General features: G+C 38.8%; 1 protein-coding gene across 1 annotated transcript in view; it reads right to left on the reverse strand.

The window, feature by feature from the left end:
* The window catches only part of TTN (titin), a 273,017-nt gene that overhangs the window by 66,791 nt on the left and 182,742 nt on the right, over nt 1–23,484 (reverse strand). Inside the window, exons 211-253 of the mRNA XM_011944051.1 lie at nt 23,196–23,483; nt 22,776–23,072; nt 22,471–22,657; nt 21,884–21,999; nt 21,496–21,795; nt 21,001–21,300; nt 20,781–20,886; nt 20,482–20,678; nt 20,096–20,401; nt 19,717–19,995; nt 18,814–19,113; nt 18,408–18,710; nt 17,932–18,294; nt 17,330–17,632; nt 16,902–17,201; nt 16,509–16,805; nt 16,125–16,409; nt 15,745–16,038; nt 14,144–14,443; nt 13,717–14,025; nt 13,100–13,290; nt 12,269–12,698; nt 10,695–11,003; nt 10,395–10,543; nt 10,275–10,307; nt 10,051–10,180; nt 9,658–9,957; nt 9,247–9,564; nt 7,983–8,279; nt 7,575–7,874; nt 7,176–7,490; nt 6,934–7,082; nt 6,341–6,491; nt 5,969–6,250; nt 3,977–4,279; nt 2,813–3,115; nt 2,431–2,712; nt 2,037–2,336; nt 1,642–1,944; nt 1,244–1,552; nt 848–1,129; nt 447–746; nt 68–361 (exon numbers count right to left, since the gene is read on the reverse strand). Of these exons, the coding sequence (XP_011799441.1) occupies nt 68–361; nt 447–746; nt 848–1,129; nt 1,244–1,552; nt 1,642–1,944; nt 2,037–2,336; nt 2,431–2,712; nt 2,813–3,115; nt 3,977–4,279; nt 5,969–6,250; nt 6,341–6,491; nt 6,934–7,082; nt 7,176–7,490; nt 7,575–7,874; nt 7,983–8,279; nt 9,247–9,564; nt 9,658–9,957; nt 10,051–10,180; nt 10,275–10,307; nt 10,395–10,543; nt 10,695–11,003; nt 12,269–12,698; nt 13,100–13,290; nt 13,717–14,025; nt 14,144–14,443; nt 15,745–16,038; nt 16,125–16,409; nt 16,509–16,805; nt 16,902–17,201; nt 17,330–17,632; nt 17,932–18,294; nt 18,408–18,710; nt 18,814–19,113; nt 19,717–19,995; nt 20,096–20,401; nt 20,482–20,678; nt 20,781–20,886; nt 21,001–21,300; nt 21,496–21,795; nt 21,884–21,999; nt 22,471–22,657; nt 22,776–23,072; nt 23,196–23,483 (11,460 nt within the window). The remainder of the gene's footprint in view (nt 1–67; nt 362–446; nt 747–847; nt 1,130–1,243; nt 1,553–1,641; nt 1,945–2,036; nt 2,337–2,430; nt 2,713–2,812; nt 3,116–3,976; nt 4,280–5,968; nt 6,251–6,340; nt 6,492–6,933; nt 7,083–7,175; nt 7,491–7,574; nt 7,875–7,982; nt 8,280–9,246; nt 9,565–9,657; nt 9,958–10,050; nt 10,181–10,274; nt 10,308–10,394; nt 10,544–10,694; nt 11,004–12,268; nt 12,699–13,099; nt 13,291–13,716; nt 14,026–14,143; nt 14,444–15,744; nt 16,039–16,124; nt 16,410–16,508; nt 16,806–16,901; nt 17,202–17,329; nt 17,633–17,931; nt 18,295–18,407; nt 18,711–18,813; nt 19,114–19,716; nt 19,996–20,095; nt 20,402–20,481; nt 20,679–20,780; nt 20,887–21,000; nt 21,301–21,495; nt 21,796–21,883; nt 22,000–22,470; nt 22,658–22,775; nt 23,073–23,195; nt 23,484) is intronic.

A 23,484-nucleotide genomic window follows, 5' to 3' on the forward strand; every position in this document is an offset into this window, starting at 1 on the left:
TTTTGATTTTCACCTACATGAATAATTTTAAAAAGAAATAAGATAAAACTGCTAGTCCAAAAATTACCTAGTTTTTCTTGACATTCTATCGGGATAGTTGTGTCGGGGAGACCAAGACCCACAATATTTTCAGCTTTTACACGGAATCTATAGGTCTTTCCTTGTTGCAGTCCGGTAACCACACACTCTAAGTCTGTCACAGTCTTAAATTTAATCCAGTCCTGGGTGCCTTCTTCTTGATATTCCACCAAATATCCAGTGATTGGAGAACCACCATCACGATCTGGCTTATTCCAGACGAGGGAGACTTCAGTCTTGTCAACATCTACATGGTGCAGGTTCTTGGGTGGCCCTGGGGGATCTTTTCAAAGAAGAAGTTATGATGAAAAAGGAATATTCTTGAAGACAGTCAAACAATAGTTTTGTATTCAGAGAAAGCAACTTACGGAGAGGATCCAGAGCCTTGATTGGTTTTGGTGTTTCAACAAAAGGACCACGTCCATACTGGTTCTCTGCAGCTACTCGGAAGAGGTACTGGTTGCCTTCATTCAGATGTTTAGCCAAGTGACTCTTTTTCTTTGATGTAGCTGAGAGAGATGACCACTGGGCGCTGGCAACATCTCTCCTCTCAACCACGTAATTGGTAATAACAGAACCACCATCATCCAGTGGTTCTTTCCAAGTAAGGTAACAAGAATCTTTCCTAATTTCACTGACTTCCAGATCTCTAGGTGGCCCAGGTTTATCTAAAAAGTGTTAAATAACAGTTTTATAAGTAATTTTATCCAAATAAGAGCTCAAAATTATCAAAATTTATTTTTAATGGCATAAGTATTAAAATTCTTACCTAATACAAGTACTTTTACTGACACAGTTTTTGAACCAGCTGGATTCTCCACTGTTAAAGAATAAATTCCACCATCTTCATGGGCAGCATTACGAATTTCAAGCTTGCTACCAACTGGAGTCACATCAATTCTTGCTTTAGCTGGAGCATCTCTGTCTTCTTTTTTCCAAGTTACTTTTGGGAATGGCACTCCTTTGATGATGGCACTAAGTCTTAGAGTATCACCAACCTTAATGTGTTGTTCTCTTGCCATGTTGGCATCAAGGATCAACTCAGGGGGTTCTAGAAAAGAGAGAACAGAACACTCAGATTTGATCCATAATGCAGATTATAATTAAACACATACGATCAGACGTCTATTTTCCTTGCAAACACAGGTGAGATCATTTTACTCACCAAGTCTGTCTTTTACTAGGACTGGCTCTGGAACATGAGCTGGATCTGATTCACCAGCTTCATTGACTGCTAACACTCTGAACTTATAAGTTTGACCGTCCCGAAGACCGGTGACTTTATATTTAGTTTCAGGACATGACTCAGGGGTGTGATTGGCTCTTCTCCACTCTTCATCTCCAACTTTCTGGTACTCAACAATGTAACCCAGAATCTTGCTCCCACCATCATGACGTGGTGGCTGCCAAGTTAGATCGACTGAATTGCATGTTGTATCTATTGCTTCAGGATTAACAGGTGGACTTGGTTTAGCTAAAAAATAAAAGTAAAAAATGAATTAGCATATAGCTGAAAACAAAGTTAAATAACATGAAAACTGAATAAATCCATTAATACTATACCAATTGGATCTTTAGCAAAGACTGGTTTGGATGGTGGGCTTGGATCTCCAATACCAATTTCATTTTCTGCAGAAACCCGGAATTCATACTGACATCCTTCTAGAAGATCAGGAACCCTAAATTTAGTGTATGGATGAATAGGATCTTTGGTAACTCTAGCCCATCGTTTAGACATAGTTTCTCTCTTTTCCAGGATGTAGTTTGTGATAGGTTTTCCTCCATCATGTGGCTTGTTCCAGGTTACTAATGCAGAGTCTTTGGTAACTTCTGTAACAATTGGCTGATCAGGTGCATCAGGAACCCCTGTAACAAATGTTGGAAAATGTGTTAGAAATTTATTTCTTCCTGTTAGTTATATCAAGCATTGAATCACTAAAAAGAGACATAATGCATACTGAAACGATCTTTGGCTTTCATTGAATCAGACACCAGAGGATCACTTATTCCATACAGATTTTCAGCATGTATCCGGAAAATATAATCTTTTCCTTCAAGTAGTTTAGACACTTTGCATGTTGTTTTAGCACTTGCAGATGTCACTGGCATCCAGACATCTTTACCCAGTTCCTTCTTCTCAATAATATAATTGGTGATTTCACTGCCTCCATCATCTAAAGGAGGCTTCCAAGAGATAACCATGTAATCTTTGGTCACCTCATCAAAAATAACTGGTCCTACTGGTGGACCAGGACGGTCTGCAGAAAAAAAAAAATCATAGCACAAAATGTTATTTCCATTTCTGCTTTTGAAAGAACAGAAGATCTATTCTTTCCACTAAATAAGACTTACCAACAACATTAACTTGACAGAAACCTTTCCTAGAGCCTGTACTATTCTCCACAACCACACAGTATTTGCCGGAATCTGAGCGTTTGGCCTTGATCTTCTCTAAAGCAAGTGTTGTTGGTGTAGTCTTTATGTGAGTGCGATCATCTTCCAGCACATCAGCTTCATCTTTGAACCAGGAAACCTTAGGCTTTGGTTTGCCTGAGTAACGGCCAGTGAGGGCAAAAGCTTCACCAACTCGAACCGTGAGCTTATCTCTGAAGTCGAGGTGAAGTGTTGGGGGTGCTAAAATGTACAATTATAAAGGCAAGTCATTTTTACTGATGTCTTATTATGAACTACAAATGTGCAAGTTTCTGAAGTATAAATTGTAGTAGACACATACCCAGCTCATCCTTGCAAGTGATTGGCTTGGTGCAAAATGATGGTTTGCCTTGTCCAACAATGTTGACAGCACTGACACGGTACTCATAGGTATCACCTTCTTTTAAGTCTTTAACAGTGTATTTTCTGCTAAGCAAGTTGTCATTTGTAACTTTGTGGAACTTCTCAGTTCCAATGAGCCGACTTTCTAGGACATAGTTAATAATTTCTGACCCGCCATCATACTTAGGAGGATTCCAAGTCAAAGTTACAGTACTTTTAGTAACTTCTTTGACTTCCAGGTCTTCAGGACGTTCTGGTACAGCTGTGAATATAAGTATAGGAATTGTGGTAGAAAAAAGTGTCACATTAAGAATGTAGTAGGATGTAGTGAATATTCCTTTTCTGAGGATTTTGTTTAAACATTAAACTCTCTGCTCCCATAAATAGCAAAAGAGGTCTCATCCGAAAACTATTAGAATTAAAAAGGACCAAATACAATAGAATTTCTTCACTTGACAGATTGAGGAAATGAGGTTTGCTGAGGAAAAATAATTTAAGAAAGATCTTCAGAGTTGATAGTTTTAGACGTAGGAAAATAATTCAGTTTCTATTAATGCCATTAAGTGGGAATTTTTAAAAAGTCTGTGAGGTATAGATGGAAGAAATTTGATAAATGGGCCAGGCGTAGTAATGCCAGCACTTTCGGAAGCCGAGGCAGGTGGATCACTTGAGGTCAGGAGTTTGAGACCAGCCTGGCCAACATGGCAAAACCGTGTCTTTACTAAAAATGCAAAAATTAGCTGGGCATGGTGGTGCATGTCTGTAATCCCAGCTCCTTGGGAGACTGAGACACAAGAATCACTTGAACCTTGGAGGTGGAGGTTGCAGTGAGCCAAGATCATGACACTACACTCCAGCCTTGGTAACAGAGTAAGACTATGTGTCAAAACAAAACCAAGAAAAAAAAAAAAAGAAAGAAATTTGATGAATTATACGTATTTGTAAAATCTCTTTCACAATCACTGTCCGAGTACTACCAAATCAGATACTGTGTAAGTTGTGTAATAACTGCTTGTCAAATGAATGAAATGTACGGCATTTATACACATATTTTTTCACCACAGTCTTGTACTAAATGAGTAAAGAAGTGATTAAACATAAAATTGCTTTTAATTTTACTTACTTATTGGCTCTCTGATAACAAGTGCCTCTGATGTCTCAACAAATGGGCCCATGCCAATACTATTTTCAGCCGCGATTCGGAAAAAGTAGGCCTTTCCTTGAATGAGACCCTGGACAGTAGCATTTTGTCGGGTAACTGTATATGTCACTGGGGTCCATGCTCTGCGGTCAGATTCACGCTTTTCAATGACGTAATTGGTGATTGGAGAGCCTCCATCATCTTCTGGAGAAAACCATGTCAGTTTGCAGGACTCATTGGTTAGGTTGTGAGCTAGGAATGGTGTTCCAACAGGACCCGGAACATCTGGAAATAAGAAGAAATTATTTCAATCTGTTTGCCTTCAATGAAAGATAATGCTCAATATTTGTTTTTTAAAAGGAGACAAAATGTTGTTATGAAGAAAGTAAGGTTTTGTGTCTACTTATTGAGTTAGTTTTTCCTCCTCCTCCTGCTATCTAGTCAATACAAAAACAGTCAACTCCTTTTTTTTTTTTTTTTTGAGATGGAATCTCGCCCTGTCGCCCAGGCTGGAGTGCAGTGGTGCGATCTCAGCTCACTGCAACCTCCACTTCCTAGGTTCAAGCAATTCTCCTGCCTCAGCCTCACAAGCAGCTGGGACTATAGGCACATGCCACCATACCTGGCTAAGTTTTGCATTTTTAGTAGAGACAGGGTTTCACCATATTGGCCAGGCCGGTCTCGAACTCCTGACTTCAAGTGATCCACCTGCCTCGGCCTCCCAAAGTCAAGGGATTACAGGTGTGAGTCATAGCATCATCAAGCCCCACATTTGTTAATGAAGTAGTTTTGCAACAGTTATTGGTTACCATGCTTTTAGTAGAGGCTGAAGGGAAAATAAAAATGCTTTTTAAAAGCAATTTGTGAGTTGGACAGGAGGGAGCTGGGAGGCAAACATGCAGAGGGATACAGGAGGTGGGTAAGAGTGGCATAGTCAGTTTCTATGTCCAGTTTCCTCTCCAGGGGAAAAGGAGGGAGACATGGATTCTTTCTGGATGATCACTGGATCAACGAGCAGCATAGGAGGCCCCAAATTTCAGAATGACTTTGAGGAGGTTGCAAATAATTAACATGGAAATGTACCAGTTTTCAAATTAGAGTAATAGCCATTAGGCAAAAGAGCTTTAGGTGCTTGAAACTAACCTGAAAGTTTGTGGGATTATTGGTTAATGAAATATTTTTCCTTATGACATTCTTATATTAATTATATTCAACTTAGAACTGGCCAATTTCACATAAAAACTGTGACTGGAGTATTGTTGTGCCTACAGACATGCTTAGAAAGAGCTCTGAGTGGAAGGGCTTCAAGTTCTGAGCAAATCACTGGACTAAAGCCTCCAATGAGAGGCATGAAAAAGCCTCATAGAGTTCAACTCTATATTCAATGACTAGAAATGCAATATTGATAACCAACTATGATGCCTCTCTTCAGTTAGAATACTGAAACCCTTCAAAGAAGTTTTTGCATTATTATGATAATTTCATGATAGGGATAGAGTCTCATGATGTGAAATGGTCAGCACTGGCAAATTGTTAAACATTCATGTACACTTGAAGGAAAGTTGCTTCTATGAAAACTGTATAACAACATAATAGACAGTATGGGGGCAAGTTCTATAAAAAAGTCATATTTATTCTGGGCCATGATTCAGAATACATATTCATGGCCTTCTAGCAATTTGGGAATTGTGTACATGCACTCTTTAGGTTCACTGGAGACATGGATGTATGTCTTCTTGTTAGCATCTGTTTTCTCAATTATATAGTTTGTAATCTTAGACCCACCAAACAGAATATGCATATAATAAAAAAGTAAGGAGGAAATTTTAAAAAATTCTAATAATGTTCAACGTGATTATGGGTGATTTTTCTTATTTTCCAAAATGTTTGTTACATAGCACACAGCGTAGCCTTGTGTAAATATAGTAAGAATGTTTGTTTAAAAAGTCGCACAGACAAATTGAAAGTATTTACCTAATACATCAACAATAATTGTCTTCTTTCTTTCTCCGGCTTCATTTTTGGCAAGAAGAGAATAGACGCCTTGATGGCTCCTCTGGCAGTTCTTGATGACCATGGATGAGCTAATAGCTGTGGTCTCAATGGTGGCTTCTTGAGGTAAGGCTCTTTCATTCATGTTCCAGGTTACGGTTGGAGGAGGCTTTCCAGACACATAGGCAATGATTCGGATCACTCCTCCAGCATGGACGACAATTCTATCTCTGACACTGGCATCTAGCTGAAGGTCAGGTAAAACTGGAAGCAATTGAAAATTACAAATGTGATTTTTCCCCCTTCAATCTGAAACATAAATACTGATGGCGTAAAAGAAGGATTGATAATTACCAAGTCTGTCTTTCATTTCAATGACATCTGTGACCTCTCCAGGTTCTCCAATGCCAGCAATGTTGACTGCTCTAACTCTAAATTTGTAGAATGCTCCTTCCTTTAATCCTGTCACAACAAGCTTTGTTCCTCTCACTTCTTTATCTTTACCCTGGGGAGAAATCATAAACATTTTAAAATTAGAATAATCATTTGTAGCTTCTTGCTTTAATGACTTCCTAAAGCATCACCAGCAGCCTATTTAACTGTTTACTCTGGGAAAATTGTTGCTGGTTTAGGTTTCAGGGAGCAGATACTACAGGCAATACTGAATGGAATAACTTGGCAGGAGTTATGCTTTAAAATTATTGTCAAACAATTAAACCTTTATTTATTCCACATTCCAGGATTTATAACCAAAAGATTAGTAATATCATGACTTAACTTTTGATTAGATTTCTGACATTAACAGATGTTTGGAATATGAGTTAAAATTATGCTGTTTTCCTGATTTCTTAATCCAAAAAATATAGACAGAAGTTAATGGGATTGAGAATAACTAAGACATTTTTAGTTTATTCATAGTGCATTTCCTTAGTGCCAAGTTTTCCTACCTTTTCCCATTCTTCTTTTCCTTCTTCTTTATATTCAACGATGTATCCAGTTACTTTGGATCCACCATCTTTTAGTGGGGGAGACCACTCTAGATCTGCAGATGATTTAGTCCAATCTGTCACTTTGGGAAATGGAGGACCAGGAGGAGCTGGAAAGAGCCAGTATACATTAGTATTCTTGACTTTCCCAAGGCACTTTTGGAAAATAAGATTAAAAAAAAAGGAATGGTTTCAAGGCTTACCAATTGGATCTCTAGCAGTCACTGGGTCTGATGGCAGACTTGCTGGACCCACGCCAGCAGCATTGATTGCATATACCCGGAATTGATAGTCAGAACCTTCAATAAGACCAGTCACTTTATAAGAAACACCCAGAGTCATGGCTTTGATAGGATCTCGGTTAACTCTCTTCCATCTCTTTGAAGTAGTGTCTTTCATTTCCAGCCAGTACCCTGTCACGGGAGAGCCTCCATCATATTCTGGCTCTTCCCAGTTGACGGTCATGGAGTTACGAGTCACGCTGCTAACTGTTGGTTTATCTGGTGCTCCAGGGACAGCTGTGAAAAAGATCATATTGATTATAAGACATTTTTTTGAAAAAGTAAAAATGACTTTGTTTGTGAAAATGTTGTCCTACTTACAGAAGAGGTTTCTTGCTGTTTCAGGTTCACTGTCAAGGGGTTCTCCAATGCCATATTTATTCTGGGCCATGATTCGGAATACGTATTCATGGCCTTCTAGCAATTTGGGAATCGTGTATGTGCACTCTTTAGGTTCACTGGAGACACGGACCCATGTCTTCCTGTTAGCTTCTCTTTTCTCAATTACATAGTTTGTAATCTTAGACCCACCATCATCTTTAGGTGGAAGCCAAGACAGTGTCATTTGGTCTGCTGAAACAGATTCAAATTTTATGGGTCCCACTGGGGGGCCAGGACGACCTAAAATGGTTTAAAGAAGGAACCCTTTATCAGTCAGATGATTTTAAAGCCAAATGTTATTTATGAACAGAAAAACAAGTAGTTTTAACTAAACCATGCAGTCTTTACCCAGGACATTCAGTCTCATCTCCTTTGATGCTGTTCCCAGATTATTTACAGCTGTGATGGTATATAAGCCAGTGTCACTCCTGCGAGACTGTGGAATAACTAAAGTGCAAGTATCATCCACCACCAGTTTGTTGACATGGGTGTCATAGAGAACAGGTTCTTTGTTATCAGGCTTCTTTGGAGGAGCTTTAAACCAGGTTAGTGTTGGGAATGGCACACCTTTAATTTTGGCCACAATGTTAACATCAGTTCCTTCTTCAACCTCCATGAATTCTGTTAGCTCAATTGATGGTGGGCCTAGATTATTGAAAAAAAAGTTGTCATTACGAGCAAAAAGCATTGAGGGATAGAAAGTAGAATTCATAGTGACTCTAAAGCTGTTTGAATCCACCGTAGTCAGACTTTGTAGCTCAGCCCAATGTAAAGAACGGTTCTGTCCTTAATGCTGTTACACTAGTTTGGGGAGCAGGTACACAGGGATCTACATGTGGCTGTATATCAGGGCTTGCCTCTCTTTATTTGGCATCATTATGAAATAAAGAATTATTATATTCTCATATCCTGACAAAAGGGAAGAGAGGAGATTGTAGTAGGAGAGTATCATGGGATACTCTCTAATGTTTATGCAGAATTATGAAGGGATACATAAGAAGGTGAATTCCCCTTTTAAGAAATATAACTGTTAATAAAAGGGAAGGAATTTTCCATTTTGGTCAAATTTAGGACACAAATATTCAAACAGGGTAGCGACTACAGTTTCTTTACACTTAGATGAGAGAATAAACAGATACACAACAGTAGTGATGGTAATTATCAGAGGAAGAATTATTACCATATGTATTATATATACTTCATTAAAATGGATATATCTTTTCTCATATAGAGAAATAGAAACTTGATTGTGAAGATAAATGGGTCTCAGCAGTTGCTAAGCAAATGACTAGTTACTTTCTGTCCCTTTTGAGGAGCATGCAGAGAAATTGCTTTAACCTCTGATAAGTAAAACAGCCTGCCATTGAGAAAATTACAGTGAGGAAATTACAGACATCATCTCCTTTGAATAGAGAATAGTTAACAGGTAAAGGAATGTGAAAATTCTGTGGAAATTGAGGGAATGAGTAATTGAGTAATGTGCCCATGTTTACATTCAAGCCATGGTAGCTTTCTAAGGTACAGATACAGCTCTTTTAATTTTGAACTATTATTGAACACCTAGGAAGGCAGCCGTAAGGAGGACATTCTTTGTCAGTACATTGGTACTTACGTGTCTGGTCTTTGACAGTCACGGGGCCAACAGTGGCTGAAGGCTTGCTGACTCCTGCAGCATTGACAGCTTTGACTCGGAATTCATATTGCCCACCCTCTACTAGGTCTTCAACAGTAAATTGCAGTTCTTCCACATCACGCTTATTGCACTGCCTCCAGGCTTCTTTCTTTGTCCCAGTAGGGTCCCATGCAAGGCACTCAACAATATAGTGGGTAACAGGGGAGCCCCCATCATTCTTTGGGGGTTTCCATGACAGATGCACTGTGTTCTTTGTGATGAGGCCAATTTTGAGTTTAATAGGAGGATCAGGAGGATCTTTAAAAATAGTTAAAGGAAGTATTAAGCATTGTTTATAATAATATACTTCAATTTTGAGAAGATATTTTAAATTTAGATTTTAAAGCTTACATATCGGATCTCTGGCAGTGGTCCTCTGAATGGTTTCCACGGGTGGGCCAATACCAAAACGGTTTTCTGCTCGCACACGGAAGAAATATTGCTGTTCAGAGAGGAGATCAGGCACTACAAATGAGGTGCTTCCACAGTCTGGATTGACTTTGGTCCAGGCTTTTCCATCAATAGTTCTCTTCTCGATAACATAGCCTTTAATCCTGTCTCCTCCATCGTCATCTGGCATCTTCCATGAAAGTCTGCAACTACCCCTTGTGATATCACTGACTTTCAGATCTTTGGGTGGGCCTGGTACATCTGTTGGATGTAAATCACAATATAAGCAAAGTTCCTTAAATGCTTAAACATGATTTGTTCTTACTCTTTTGCAACTTTCAAAGTCTTTCTTACCCATGACTTTAACTCTGCAATTTGCAGTCTTTTGTCCTGCTTTATTCTTGGCTGTGATGCTGTATTTGCCTGTGTGAGATCGTTTACACTCCGGAATAATAATTACTGAGGAGTTTTCAGCAGTCTCGAGCTGTACAAAGAAAATAGTAGTCATACATTGAATGAAATCATAGTAGTATTGAAGTCAACCATATTTTGAATTATTTTAATTATTATTTTTTTACCTGTGAATCTTCGGGTATGTCATGAACTCCATCCTATTAGAAAAGGAGACAGTCAGTTGTAGTATAAATACTCCTCATAGTGATTCAGTGGAAAAAAGAGGAGAATGGTTATTTTCTTACCTTCATTGCTTTCTTTGCCTTTCCATCAAATTCCCAAGATGATTTTGGTGTTGGGCGTCCCTTGATGACAGCAGGAATCCTAATCTGTGAGCCAGCTTTACAAACCAGACAGTCCTGTGCTCCAATGTCAATGAAAACTTCTGGTTCCTCTGTAATACCACATACAATTTAACAGGATTTAACTCATGTTTGTCAAAAAGTAATTGAAATATCTTCAATTGAAGAGTAATTGAAAAGTAAATTAATCAATTTTATAATGAGATCCAAAGAGGAATACACAAACTGAGTAAGTACTAGTACCTTGAATATCAGTGGCAGGGATCTCCCCGGTTGTATCACTTGGTTCAGATTCACCAGCTTCATTGACAGCTTTCACTCTGAATCTGTACTTCCTGAGCTCTTTCAGATTAGGCACCACACATTCACAGGTAGTTATAAGTTTGTCTGGTTCATTTACTCTTTTCCAGTCAGTAGTACCTTCTTCTTGCATTTCTACAATGTATCCTTTGATTGGGCTGCCACCATCTTTGGCTGGAGGTTTCCATCCTAGTGAGATGCTTGACTTCGTTTTATCTTTTACTTCTGGGCAAGAAGGTGGCCCCGGTGGAACTAATAACAAAAGAAAAAAAAGCTTCATCAGATTTTAAACCTGATGAAGTACTATAATCTTTTACTACACATGATCGTATATTATTTTTAATCTATTAAAATATTAAAATAGAAATGCTAAAAGGAAATACAGTTGGCTTCTAGAGAAGAGAAATAAAGGAAATGGTCTATTTTCCTTTAGTGTTAATGCAAAAACAGAGAAAGCAAACAACTAACTGGGAGTAGAAAGATTACTTACTATCTTGTTAGATTTACATTCTATTTACACATGATTGGTGAAAAACTACTTTACTTTTGAGATCCCTTTGAAGAAATTCTACAATAGCCTTTAATGAAAACATGATTTAAATTTAATTTGGCACAATATGAAAATTTTAAAATGAGTCCATCAATAGCTAGTAAACCTGTGAACACAAACTAATCTTAATGTCCTTTAGGGACAGGATCAGTGTCTACAATGATCCCATAACAATCCTTTACCTTTCTGAAAGTGCTTTACAATTACAGAAATTCTCTTACTCCACTTGTCTTTTTAATCTTAACTTTTCCCCCTCCAGTGGTTAATATAGACCCTTGCACAAAGCACATGTTCAGTACTAGTTTGCAAATGAATGAATAACTATCTCCTTATATATGTATAATATACTCCACATAGCACTTGAGTATTTAAAATTTTCTTTTTAACAAATAATTGAATTTTTCTTCTATAGAGAATCTAATCAGATATATAGCAAATAGGATGAATTATTAGGCCACAGTATTTTTTAATTTTTGAACTAATCTGCTCACAGATCTTTTAGAAGAATTTTCCTCTCTTATTTGACCTCACAGACTGCGCCGGAGAATCCTAAATCTTTGTTCAATAATATTATTGAAAAGCTAACAACATTTTGCTTTTTGTTGAATTCCTACTGGAAGGTCAGACTGTTTGGTGGGAGAGATGATTTCCCCAGTATCTAATGAGCTAGAAACTTATTTAAAGTATCAGAGAAGATAGCGTCCAGGTCTTTATTATTGTGATTCCTCATAAAATATTTTGTTTAATCCAAGAGTTTACAAACCGTATGATTTTATGTATGTGTGTATGTATATATATGTGCCTGTATGTATACATATATACTTCTGATAGTGTATGTGAATATAAACCTTTTTTATTTTAATAAAATAATTTGGCATAGAAAAATATAAGAAATTTAAGAGCAGAATTACCCATTTAGTGACTTTGTGCTTTAGAAATTAGTCCCTAGAAACGGACGCATACTTACATATGGGATCTCCTGCAACCTCTGGATCTGATGGTTCACTAGGAGGACCAATTCCTGCAGCATTTATTGCCATGGCTCTGAACTGGTATTTAACGCCTTCAATCAAACGAGGAACATTAAATTCCACGCCTTTCAATCCCACTTTGGTTACTGGTGCTCGGCTGACACGTGACCAGTAAGGACTTCCCTCTTCTCTTTTCTCCAGCCAGTAGCCAGTAATTGGAGAGCCACCATTGTCCAAAGGAGGAGTCCAGCTCACTAGCATTGATCCTTTGGTGCGTGCCAAAACTTTTGGTTTTCCTGGAGGTCCAGGAAGGCGATAAGGATCTTGAATGACTACTTTATCTGATTTGCACTCATCACTGATTCCATATTTATTCACTGCCCTGACTCGGAACTCATACTGACCATTGGGGATAAGTTTCCAGATCTAGAAATTAGAAAAATAGAAATTTATTGAAGAGAATATACTTAGGTTGATTTTCACTCATTTGAAAATTCAACTTATTTTGGGAGGGATGACTATAAGAAGAAATAAATATAAAGACTCAAAACATGGGAAGACAGACAAAAGGAGAAAGCTTTTTAAAAATAAAAATATGTAGATATATTGTACCTGATAGTGGATCTCAATTAAAAGAGTATCTGTGTATCAAACGCTATTTACTAAGGAGCCTTATGTGTATGGGGCTAAACACTACAATGACAAAATAGCAGCTTATTGTGTGTGGTTTTCAGTTTAATTATCAAATTCCAAGGTTATACTAAAATGGCATCAAACCAGAGTAATGTACTTTTAATGTGTTTAAGAAAATATTTAGAAGAGTTTACCCCATATCTTTTCTCTACAGCAGTGTTGGTGACTTCCTCCCATTCTGTTTTCTTCCTACTTGCATCACGTTTGTCAATAACATAATGGGTGATTTCACTGCCACCATTATCAAGAGGGGCATCCCATGTCAAGTAGCAAGATTCAGCTTTAATGTCAGTAACAGCAAGGTTTCTTGGTGGGGATGGGCGGTCTGGAAAGGAATCAACAGAGAATATTGAGAAGTCAATTCTTTTTTTTTTTTTTTTTTGAGACGGAGTCTTGCTCTGTCACCCAGGCTGGAGTGCAGTGGCCGGATCTCAGCTCACTGCAAGCTCCGCCTCCCGGGTTTACGCCATTCTCCTGCCTCAGCCTCCGGAGTAGCTGGGACTACAGGCGCCCGCCACCTCGCCCGGCTAGTTTTTTGTATTTTTAGTAGAGACGGGGTTTCACCCTGTTAGCCAGGATGGTCTCGATCTCCTGACCACCAGGATGGTCTCGATCTCCTGACCTCGTGATCCGCCCGTCTTGGCCTCCCAAAGTGCTGGGATTACAGGCTTGAGCCACCGCGCCCGGCGGAGAAGTCAATTCTTAAACAGACACTGGATGCCTTTTTGATGTAAGAAAGCAAGTCACCTACCATATACTTCAACGTGAACATTTCGGAACACTGAGCCAAGGCGATTGGAAGCAGTAACTGTGTAAGTGCCTTTGTCTTCCCGGACCGCTTTGGGAATGCTCAGCTCAGTTTTTGCCTCACTTCGGGATACCTCTTCCTTGGTTATCTGAAGTGCCTCAGTGGGTTTTTCAATGACGGTTTCATTTTTGGACCATTCAATCTTAGGCATTGGAAGGCCTGTCACATCTGCAGGGATGTGGACAGGCTCTCCTGCCTTAACTTTGATAGTGTCTCCTCGAACGCTCAGACGCAACTTAATAGTTGGAGGCACTGCAAAGAGAAGAGAAAGAAAAAAAAGTAGCAAAGTCATAAGGATGTTTTTTCAACTTATGGGATAAAGGCACACTGTAAAATGCATTAAAATTATCATTATATTCAGATTTCGCACCTTCATCATCTTGTATGACTACATTAAGAGGCAGGGATGGTTCACTTTCACCAATTTCATTGACAGCTTTGACACGGAACTCATACATTTGGTGTTCATCAAGATTTTCAACCAGAAAAGATGTGGTTGGACAGAGTCGCTTGTTAACTCTTTCAAAGTCAGGTTTGTCGTGACGCCGTTTTTCAATGATATATCCTTGGATGGGACTGCCACCATTACTGCGGGGCTCTTTCCAGTCAAGGGTGATAGTGGACTTTGTCCTTTCAGTGTATGTCAGCCTCTCTGGAGATGTTGGAGGACCTTTCACCAGAGGCAAGTGAAAATGATTAGCATGAGATAAATATTCATATAAGAAATAACATTTCACTTCAACTTAATTATGTAAAAAATAGCCTTCTGTTTGGCATAACCTTATATCCTTATTTAAAGTCATTCCTAAAACTTGTCAGTTGCCAAAATTATAGACATTCATATAGACAGAATTTTTCTTAGCCAACTTTTCATCAAGATTATCAGTGAAAAATAAATCAAGGGCACATATGCTTTTTTATATTTAACATTTTAGATTATTTACCTTTGTAACTGGGGATGCTTCTAATTCTAATGAACTAGGAAAGTAAGTCTGTGAAGTTTTGCTTTGAATGAGCAGCTGAGAGCAAAGTGTTTTTTCTTTTATTAACAGATAGTGGGAATGTCTGCGAACATACTTTGAGTCATGTTGCCTCACATGTGGGTTCAAAATGTGATGGAAAGAGGATATATGTAATGCTGCTGAAGTTTTCTTTCCTGAAGGACCAAACTAAGAGTTAAGCTTTCAGTGGTAAAACTAGACCCAATCCATACTTGTTCACTATTATTGCAACCAGGAGTGGAAGCTCAGCTCTGTTCTGGGCCCCTGGCACAGCCTGTGGTATATTGGACATTTATAGATGAGCTGCAGCAGTGGTATAGGATGTAATTTTTTTTTTTTCAGGGAGTGATGGTGAAGGAATAAGTTCTTCTGTCTCTTGAGGAATGGGTCTTCCTCAAAGGTTTTGCTTTCTTAGATGGGATGTCAGTGTGCATTACTGTGTGTGCAATTTTAGTGTTTCGTATTGATTTCTGGGAGATTCCCTCTGGTTGGTTTTCTATTATTTGGAGGCTGTTTCTGGTTTTGGGCCTCTCTGTCCTTCCAGTATGGGGACTTTTTGAATATAGAGGAAGACTAAGGCATTTATCCTCAGGCAATTGTCTAATCTTTTTGAAGAATATTGAATTCTCTTTCACTACTAGGCTAATAAATTTTAAAAACCCAACTTCCAATGTGTTCTACTGGAGAGATAGGTCTAAACTACTTCTAGGTTATTATTAAGCCCCTGTAGATCCAAGTTTTTCAGTACAAAAAACCATGCATGATCAATATACTTACAGCCACAAATTACACTGAAATTATAGCAAACATATATCTTTAATGTTGCTAATAGTTTTTTGATTTACTTCTCTTATTACTCTTTACCTATAGATTTTGAGAGTGTTGGGAGTTTGAAGCCATAATGCGCAGTAAATAATATAACCAGAAGCAAAACATTATTCTATAAACACAATGAAACCTTCTCTTTTACCTAGTGGATCAACTGCAAGAATTGGTCCTATTTCAACAGGAGGGCCACAGCCAAACTTGTTCTTGGCAATAACACGGAACTTATATTCTTGTCCCTCAAGCAGACCTGTGATGTCACATTTAGACCTCTCAGTCTCTATTGGTTGTCTCCAAGTATGCATCTTGGCATCTTTTCTTTCAATGATGAAGCCTGTTATTTCACTTCCTCCATCATCTTCTGGATCAGACCAGTTAAGTAGACACATTTTTCTGTTTGTTACAACAGGTTTTAAATCAAGAACTGGACCAGGGACATCTGAAAATGAAACAAAGCCAAAAATCAATGTAATAAGATAGTAACACTTGGGAAAATCCTATGAAAATCAATGCAACATTCCTTACCAAAAACTTCTACCCTGGCTGCTGCAAATTTGGAACCACAGCTATTTGTAGCTGTAATCACATATCTGCCATGGTCTTTTCGCAGTGCATCCTTGATAATTAGTTCAGATTTGGTTCCAACATTGTCTATTACAACGCGGTCTTTATCCAGCTCCCCTTCTTCTTTGGTCCATACTTTTGTAGGTACAGGGCGACCCGTTACCACAGCTGGAATTCTAAGAGTCTTCCCAGCCATTATTTGTATTCCACCCTTGACAGAAACATCCAGTTCCACAGTTGGAGGCTCTGTTGAAAGAGAACAGTCATACATTAGCCCGTCAAAGATTAAGAAATAGTCGTGTATAGAGAAAATATCCATAATTGTATTCCAATAATGTTAAGTACCTTGTGGTTCAGCCACAGTAACAGGTTCTGTTTCTCCAGGCGGTCCTTCCCCTGCGACATTGACGGCACTCACCCGAAGTTTATAATCAGCACCCTCTCGGATTTCTTTGACTGTGTACTGACGGACCTTGATCATCTTCTCTGTGCAGCGTGACCATTCATTTGTGCCAACCAACTGCTTATCAACAAAATAGCCAATAATTTCCCCACCGCCATTGAAAGCTGGGGGTTCCCATTCTAGTTCAATAGTCGTAGAGCTTGTGTCAGTGACTCTTGGGATAGGTGGCCCAGGCGGAGCTAGAATGAATGAAGATATAAAAATCAAACTCTCTGATGATTTTAAAATGTACAATAACTTGTTCTACTCCACCTTCGTCTTAAGGAACTACTTACAGATTGGATCATGTGCTGTTTTGGGATCTGAAGGTGGACTGAACTTTCCAGGTCCAGCTGCATTTTCAGCACATACTCTGAAGACATAGGTGAGTCCTTCTAATAAGCCATCTACATTGGCTTTCAAGGCATTCAGAAGGCTTTTGTTGACACGAGACCAATGTGTACTATTAACCTCACGTTTTTCAAGCCAGTAACCCAAAATGGGGCTTCCATTATCTTTTGGTTCATTCCATTTCACTAGCATACTGTTGCTGGTAACATCTTCCACAATGGGCTTATCTGGTGCATCAGGTGGTTCTGATAAAAAAAAAAAAACATTTGAATTAATTTCCTAATATGACATAAAATGCAATTTTACAAGCTGTAGTAATTATATACCAAAGTACATGGTAAAAGGCAAACTTTAGATGCCAAAGGAAACTTACCAAATGGATCTTTAGCTACAAGTGGCTTTGAAACACATGGTGGACCTGGCCCAAATCTATTTTCAGCTCTTACACGGAAAAGGTACTCTTTTCCTTCAATCAGTTTTGTTACTGAATATTTGCAATGTCTAAGTGTTGAAGTGACAACAATCCATTCTGAGTCAGGTTTTGTCTTGTCTTTCTTTTCCAAAGTGTAGTTTATGATTTCACTGCCACCATCATCAAGGGGTGGTTCCCATTTGCAAAGGACTGAGGTCTTTCTGATATCTTCAAATACAAAGTTGATTGGTGGTCCTGGTATATCTAATATTTCAAAAGAGAAGAGTAATCAAAAACTTGTGTGGGAAGGGTTGCTATGGAAAATGTAAATGTGAGCATGCTCCTCTGACGTGATTTCTGGTTTTCCCACATCTATCATTGTATTCTATTAACTAATAAATAACAAGGTCAGGTGATTTCTTTTACATGGCCAGGAGATAAAATATAACTGAGGATAACTTGCTGAAGCTATGTCCCATTTCTTTTAACTCTCCCCCAAACTTTTTATTTTTATGTTTTACTAAAACCTTTTTCAATTGGAAAGTGTAGTTTTAATGACTCACCTAACACACTGACAGTACAAGGAGCTTTTGCAATACCGTGGTCATTTTCAACTTTGATCATATACAGACCATGGTCAGGTCGGAGAGAATCTCGGACGCGTAGCTGAGATTCTCCCTTTTTGCTGTTGTCAATACTCAAACGCTGTGTCAGAGGCAGGACAAATGGTTCTTCTTCTTGAACTTCACCCTTCCTTCTTCTAACCAAGGGTGCTGCACGCTTCTTAATTTCCTCTGGTACAATAGCATTCTCATCCTTTATCCATGTAATAGTTGGGTAAGGTGATCCAGAAATACTTGCATCAAGTGCTATTTCATCACCTCGTTTCACTTCTAGGCTTGTTCTCAGAATGACTTTGGGGGCATCTATAATGATCATAACCAATAAACGTTTTCAGTTCTGATGAAAACAACTGACAAAACATTATTTTCATTTATTTCAAAATGGGAAAGTGGCAACTCCATTAAACAAAACTTACCGATGGGATCTACAGCTTTTGTTGGAGGAGTAGCCCGAGAAGGTTCGCTAATACCCGCGGCGTTCTCTGCTCGCACACGGAATTGGTACTCTTTCCCCTCTTCAAGTCCTTTTGCTGTATAGGTCAGGATTGGTACCAGGTGTTCATTGCATCTCTTCCACCTTTCTTCACCCTTAGCAATCTTCTCTATGATGTAGCCCATTATCTTGCTTCCTCCGTCATACAAAGGTGGCTTCCATGTAATAGTCATTGCCTCTGCTGTAGGATTATGAACCTCTACATCTACAGGTGGATCAGGGGGTTCTGAAGAATAAGAAAAAAAAGTTAGTATCGGGAAAACCACCTTCTTAAAACAAAACTATGGTTTATTAGTTCTTAGCCATAGTACATCCATGCCCAAACTTACGCTTTGGATCTTGGGCAATGACTGGATTTTTCAGTTCAATATATTCTCCTCCACCAATCTTGTTGACTGCTTTAACACGGAAGAAGTATTCACCATTTGGTATGAGATCCTTCACAGTCCACGACAGTTTATTCTCACCAGACATGACTGGTATATATGTTCTTCTCCCAGCTTCTCTGCGCTCCAGGACGTAATGAAGAATTGGGGTTCCACCATCAAATTCTGGAGGTTCCCAGGTTAACTTACAAGAACTCTTGGTAATGTCACTTGCTTTGATATCTTTGCATGGTCCAGGTAGGCCTATTACAGAAATGGATAATTATTCTAGTAATCCTGAAAAATCAGCATTTTAATAATGCACTTGTCTCTAAGTGGGGCTATCTGTATTTTGGGTAGGATAATCTTTGATGTGCTGGAGTGGCATTCACACTGCAGAGCATTTAGCATTCTTGGCTCCCAACTACTAAATGTCAGTGGTATCTACCCCAAGTCTGTGTGCCAAGCAAAAATGGCCCCACAAATTTCCAGACATTATTTGCAGAGCCGGGGGTAATGCAGAAAATGTTACTATCCCTGGTTGAGAACACTATGGGAAAATGTGAGGCTGAACAATTAAAAAATTGTGGTCATTTCAATATTCTTTGGGTATGCTAATATCTTTCATTTAAATTAGTATTTCACATGCAAATAATTAAAACTAGTATAAATTACTCTAATAAGAGTTTAGTGATTTCATCTCTTTAGAATTGTTTTACTTCTCATATGGAAAGACATAATCAGAAGTGACATTTAGTTTACAAGTGGCCAGTTTATGAAGTCATTTATACTGTTAATAGCACTGCAAAGTTAACTAATTTCCTCTACATGTGAAGAATGTCTGGTGTTTCTTCAAAGAATGATTACCTATGACTTTGACATTGATTGAGGCTGTTGCTGAGCCGAGCTTATTCTCCAGTGTAATGGTATAAACTCCGGCATCTGCATGGACACTCTTGGGAACTTCAAGGTGGGCTGAGATGTGATCGTTCTTCATTGTTAGTCTATCACTTGCTTTAACTTCTTTGCCATCTTTATGCCAACTAACAGTTGGAACTGGGACAGCTCTGAAGGGAACAGGAATGCTTAACTTTTCACCTTCAATAACAATAATGTCATGAGTCTCCAGGTCAATTGTTGGCTTGCCTATAAGATATCATTCGAAAGAGCAAAAAAGAGAGTATGTCAAAATGCAATGCATGAATAAAGGATATTTTATTAACTGTAAAATACATTGTGCTCTTACAGTCTGGGTCTTTGGCAACCACATTTTCAGAGATTTCAGATGGCTCGCTGACACCAATAGCATTGACTGCTCTCACTCTCAGGACATATTCTTTGTCAGGAACAACACCTTCTTCAACCTTGAATTTCAAGTCCTTTATTGGGCGAGAATTAACTCGCATCCATTTCTCAGTGCCTACTGGACACATTTCAACATGGTATCCTATGATAGGACTTCCACCATTTTTCTCTGGAGGCTTCCAAGCAATGGCAATGTGTTTTCTCCCAGCATCAGTCACATGTAGGTCAAGGGGTGGTGAGGGAGGACCTGCGAAAAGAGTGAAACATTCACATCCACAGTCACATCAAGTTCTGGACAATATCTTGTGTATAATCAGCACTACTTACTTGTTGGATCTTCAATGGATAGGATTTCTGTGGGTTCACTTGGGTGGCCAACTCCAGCTTCATTTTCAGCCCGAACCTGAAACTGGACCTCTGTTCCTTCAATGACATCAGTTACTCTGAAGTTACAGTCAGGTCCTGCAGTCTTTCCTGCTTTCACCCAACGGGTACCTAACCTTTCTTTCTTCTCAATGATATATCTATTGAAATAACAAAGCGTTTCATTAGCATTAATGAAAAAACATTGTTGAGATTTTGCAACCAAGTGTAAGTTATTCTTTATGAATTAATTCTAATTCTACCTCTGAATTGGTCTTCCACCATCATTTTTAGGTGGCTCCCACTTTAGGTCAACATGTCGTTTTGTCACATCAACCACTGCCAGGGCGTAGGGTGGTCCAGGAGTGGCTGAAAGCAAAATAATCAATGATTAGGAAAACCAGAGGGAAGGTGATAATCTTCTGTCACAAAAATTAAGTGTGAGAGCACTTATTGTCACAAAGATTAAGTGTGAGAGCATACTAAAGGTGTCTTTGGCCAGCACAGAGTCCTCAATTTCGGTGTAGTCACTTTGTCCTATAGCATTTTCTGCAGCAACTCGGAACACATATAAAGAGCCCTCGGTCAGCGGGGTGACTGTGCACTTGGTGTCCTTGACGGTGGTATCCACTGTTTGCCAGCCTTTTCGCCTGACGTCTCTCTTTTCCACAATGTAGTTGGTGATGGGGGACCCTCCATCTTTCTCAGGAACTGTCCATTTTAGGTCTGCTGTATTTTTTGTGATATTAATAACTTCAAGCCAGCGTGGTGGTGATGGAGGATCTGAAAAAGAAGGAACGAAAACAAATTTATTTTTGTTTTATTACCCAATAGTCCGTCTGAATGTGTGGGCAGTCATTAAGAAATAATGTAGCCAGGAGGAAATAATAGTAATGAATTTTTCATATTTTCTCATATCGTAGTTCATAGGCAGACATTGGAAGAATTTACATACCCCAGACGTCAAGAGTGACTTACATAGCTTCTCCCGGCAAAGCACAGGGTCGCTGGGTTCACTGGGTTCACTTTCCCCAGCCTTATTCACAGCTCTAACTCGGAATGAGTATTCCTGTCCTTCCATGAGCCCTGGGAGCAAGTGCTGAGTGGTGGGAACCCCTTCCGCCACTCTGACCCACTCATCTGTCCCAGTCTTCAGCATTTCAATGATATAAGACTCAATCTTTGCGCCTCCATCGTGTTCTGGTTTTGTCCAATTCAACCTTAATGATGTTTTGCCTACATCTTTTACAGTTGGTTTTCCAGGGGGCCATGGAGGATCTGTAAGCCAGTGAAATCATTGTTTAGGTTTGTCAAAAAGGAGTTCATATGAGCTTCAAAATAACCACAAAAATTATATAAATAATACCTATGGGATCCTTTATTAAGATTGGTTCAGTTGATTTGCTTGGTTTTCCAGGTCCAGCAAGATTTTCAGCCAACACACGGAATCTGTATTTTTTCTTATTGGTGAGACCTTTCACTCTGAATTAGGAACAAAGTGCATGTGTAACATCATGGTAAGAAGCAGAAGAAGCCTATGTTTACTTTACACAGAAGAGACTAATTTATTTAAATTGTGAAAAGATGATTTGGAAATTTAATTGAAAAGCACTTCAATATAAATTAAAGTTGCTTTTTAACAGACACACTTTAGACTTGGCCACACATACCAATCTAATTATAATATCTATGACAGTGATCATTATCATAATGTACTGGAGGATCAAACACTTTGAAACTTCCTGAAGGTTAATATTTTAGAGTAAACTAAGAAATGTGCCCTTGAATGGAATTTATATAATTTTTCAAATTATGAGGTAATAGCAAATATGAGTAAAAGTAGTTTAAAAATGTTTTAGCAATATATAATCATCTGTAATCCCAAGGAATACTAAAGAGTAAACATTCGAATATACTGCTGTCTTAACGTCTTGATGGGGATTCTGAGCATACCTGTATGTTGTGTCCTTTACTGGCATCTTATTGCATCTAACCCATTTATCCGTATCAGGATCCAGTCTTTCAACCCAGTATCCAGTGATTGGGCTGCCACCGTCATCATCTGGCTCACACCACGTGAGAGTCACTGCATCTTTAGTGATATCAGAAGGTTCTAGGCGAGTTGGAGGTCCAGGTGGATCTATAGACAGGATGATGGTGTAAAATGTTATATGTCCTGTATATCAATATGACACCAAAATGCAAGTTTGACATGAGCATCCTTTTTTTTTTTTTAATCAGCTGATTGAGAAACTTACCAAACTGATACTTGGCTGTTATTGGAGAGGCCTGAACTGGTTCACCAACACCATACATGTTTTCTGCAGCAACTCTGAAGATGTACTCTTTATTGGGGATTAATTTGGTGGCCTTGAAGTTTGTATCCTTGACGGTGGATGAGAGCTTGTGCCACACTTCACTATCAGTTGCTCGTCTCTCCACAACATAGTTTGTGATCTTAGATCCACCATCATCGCGTGGTGGGTTCCATGTTAGAAGACATGACTCATTGGTTACATCTGTGATGTCAAAGGCAGCTGGTGGTCCAGGTTTATCTGTGTATGGCATTACAGATGCAGGAAAAAAAATTGTTCACCATGTTTTATTTATTTATTTATTTACTTCAAGAAAGTAACTGCAAACAGTTTATCCCCTTTTAAAATGAGAACCTTCCTTACCTAAGACGTTCACTTCCACCACAGCAGTGGCCCGGCCACACACGTTCACAGCCTCAATGATGTATGTGCCAGTGTCACTTCTTTTACTATCAACAATAGTCACTGTGGATTTCTTAGGGACATTTTCAATGGTAATTCTTTTGTCCTGCTTCAGAATCATATCAGCCTTTGTCCAGGTTATTTTAGGTTCAGGTTTTCCGGTTACAGTGGCAGGAAGTTCAATCTTGGTCCCAGCTTTTACGGTGAGACCAGCAAGGAGCTTCACATCGAGGAATATTTCTGGGGCCTC

This window comes from Colobus angolensis, unplaced genomic scaffold (assembly GCF_000951035.1).
Source record: "Colobus angolensis palliatus isolate OR3802 unplaced genomic scaffold, Cang.pa_1.0 Scaffold224, whole genome shotgun sequence".
Classification (NCBI taxonomy): domain Eukaryota; kingdom Metazoa; phylum Chordata; class Mammalia; order Primates; family Cercopithecidae; genus Colobus; species Colobus angolensis.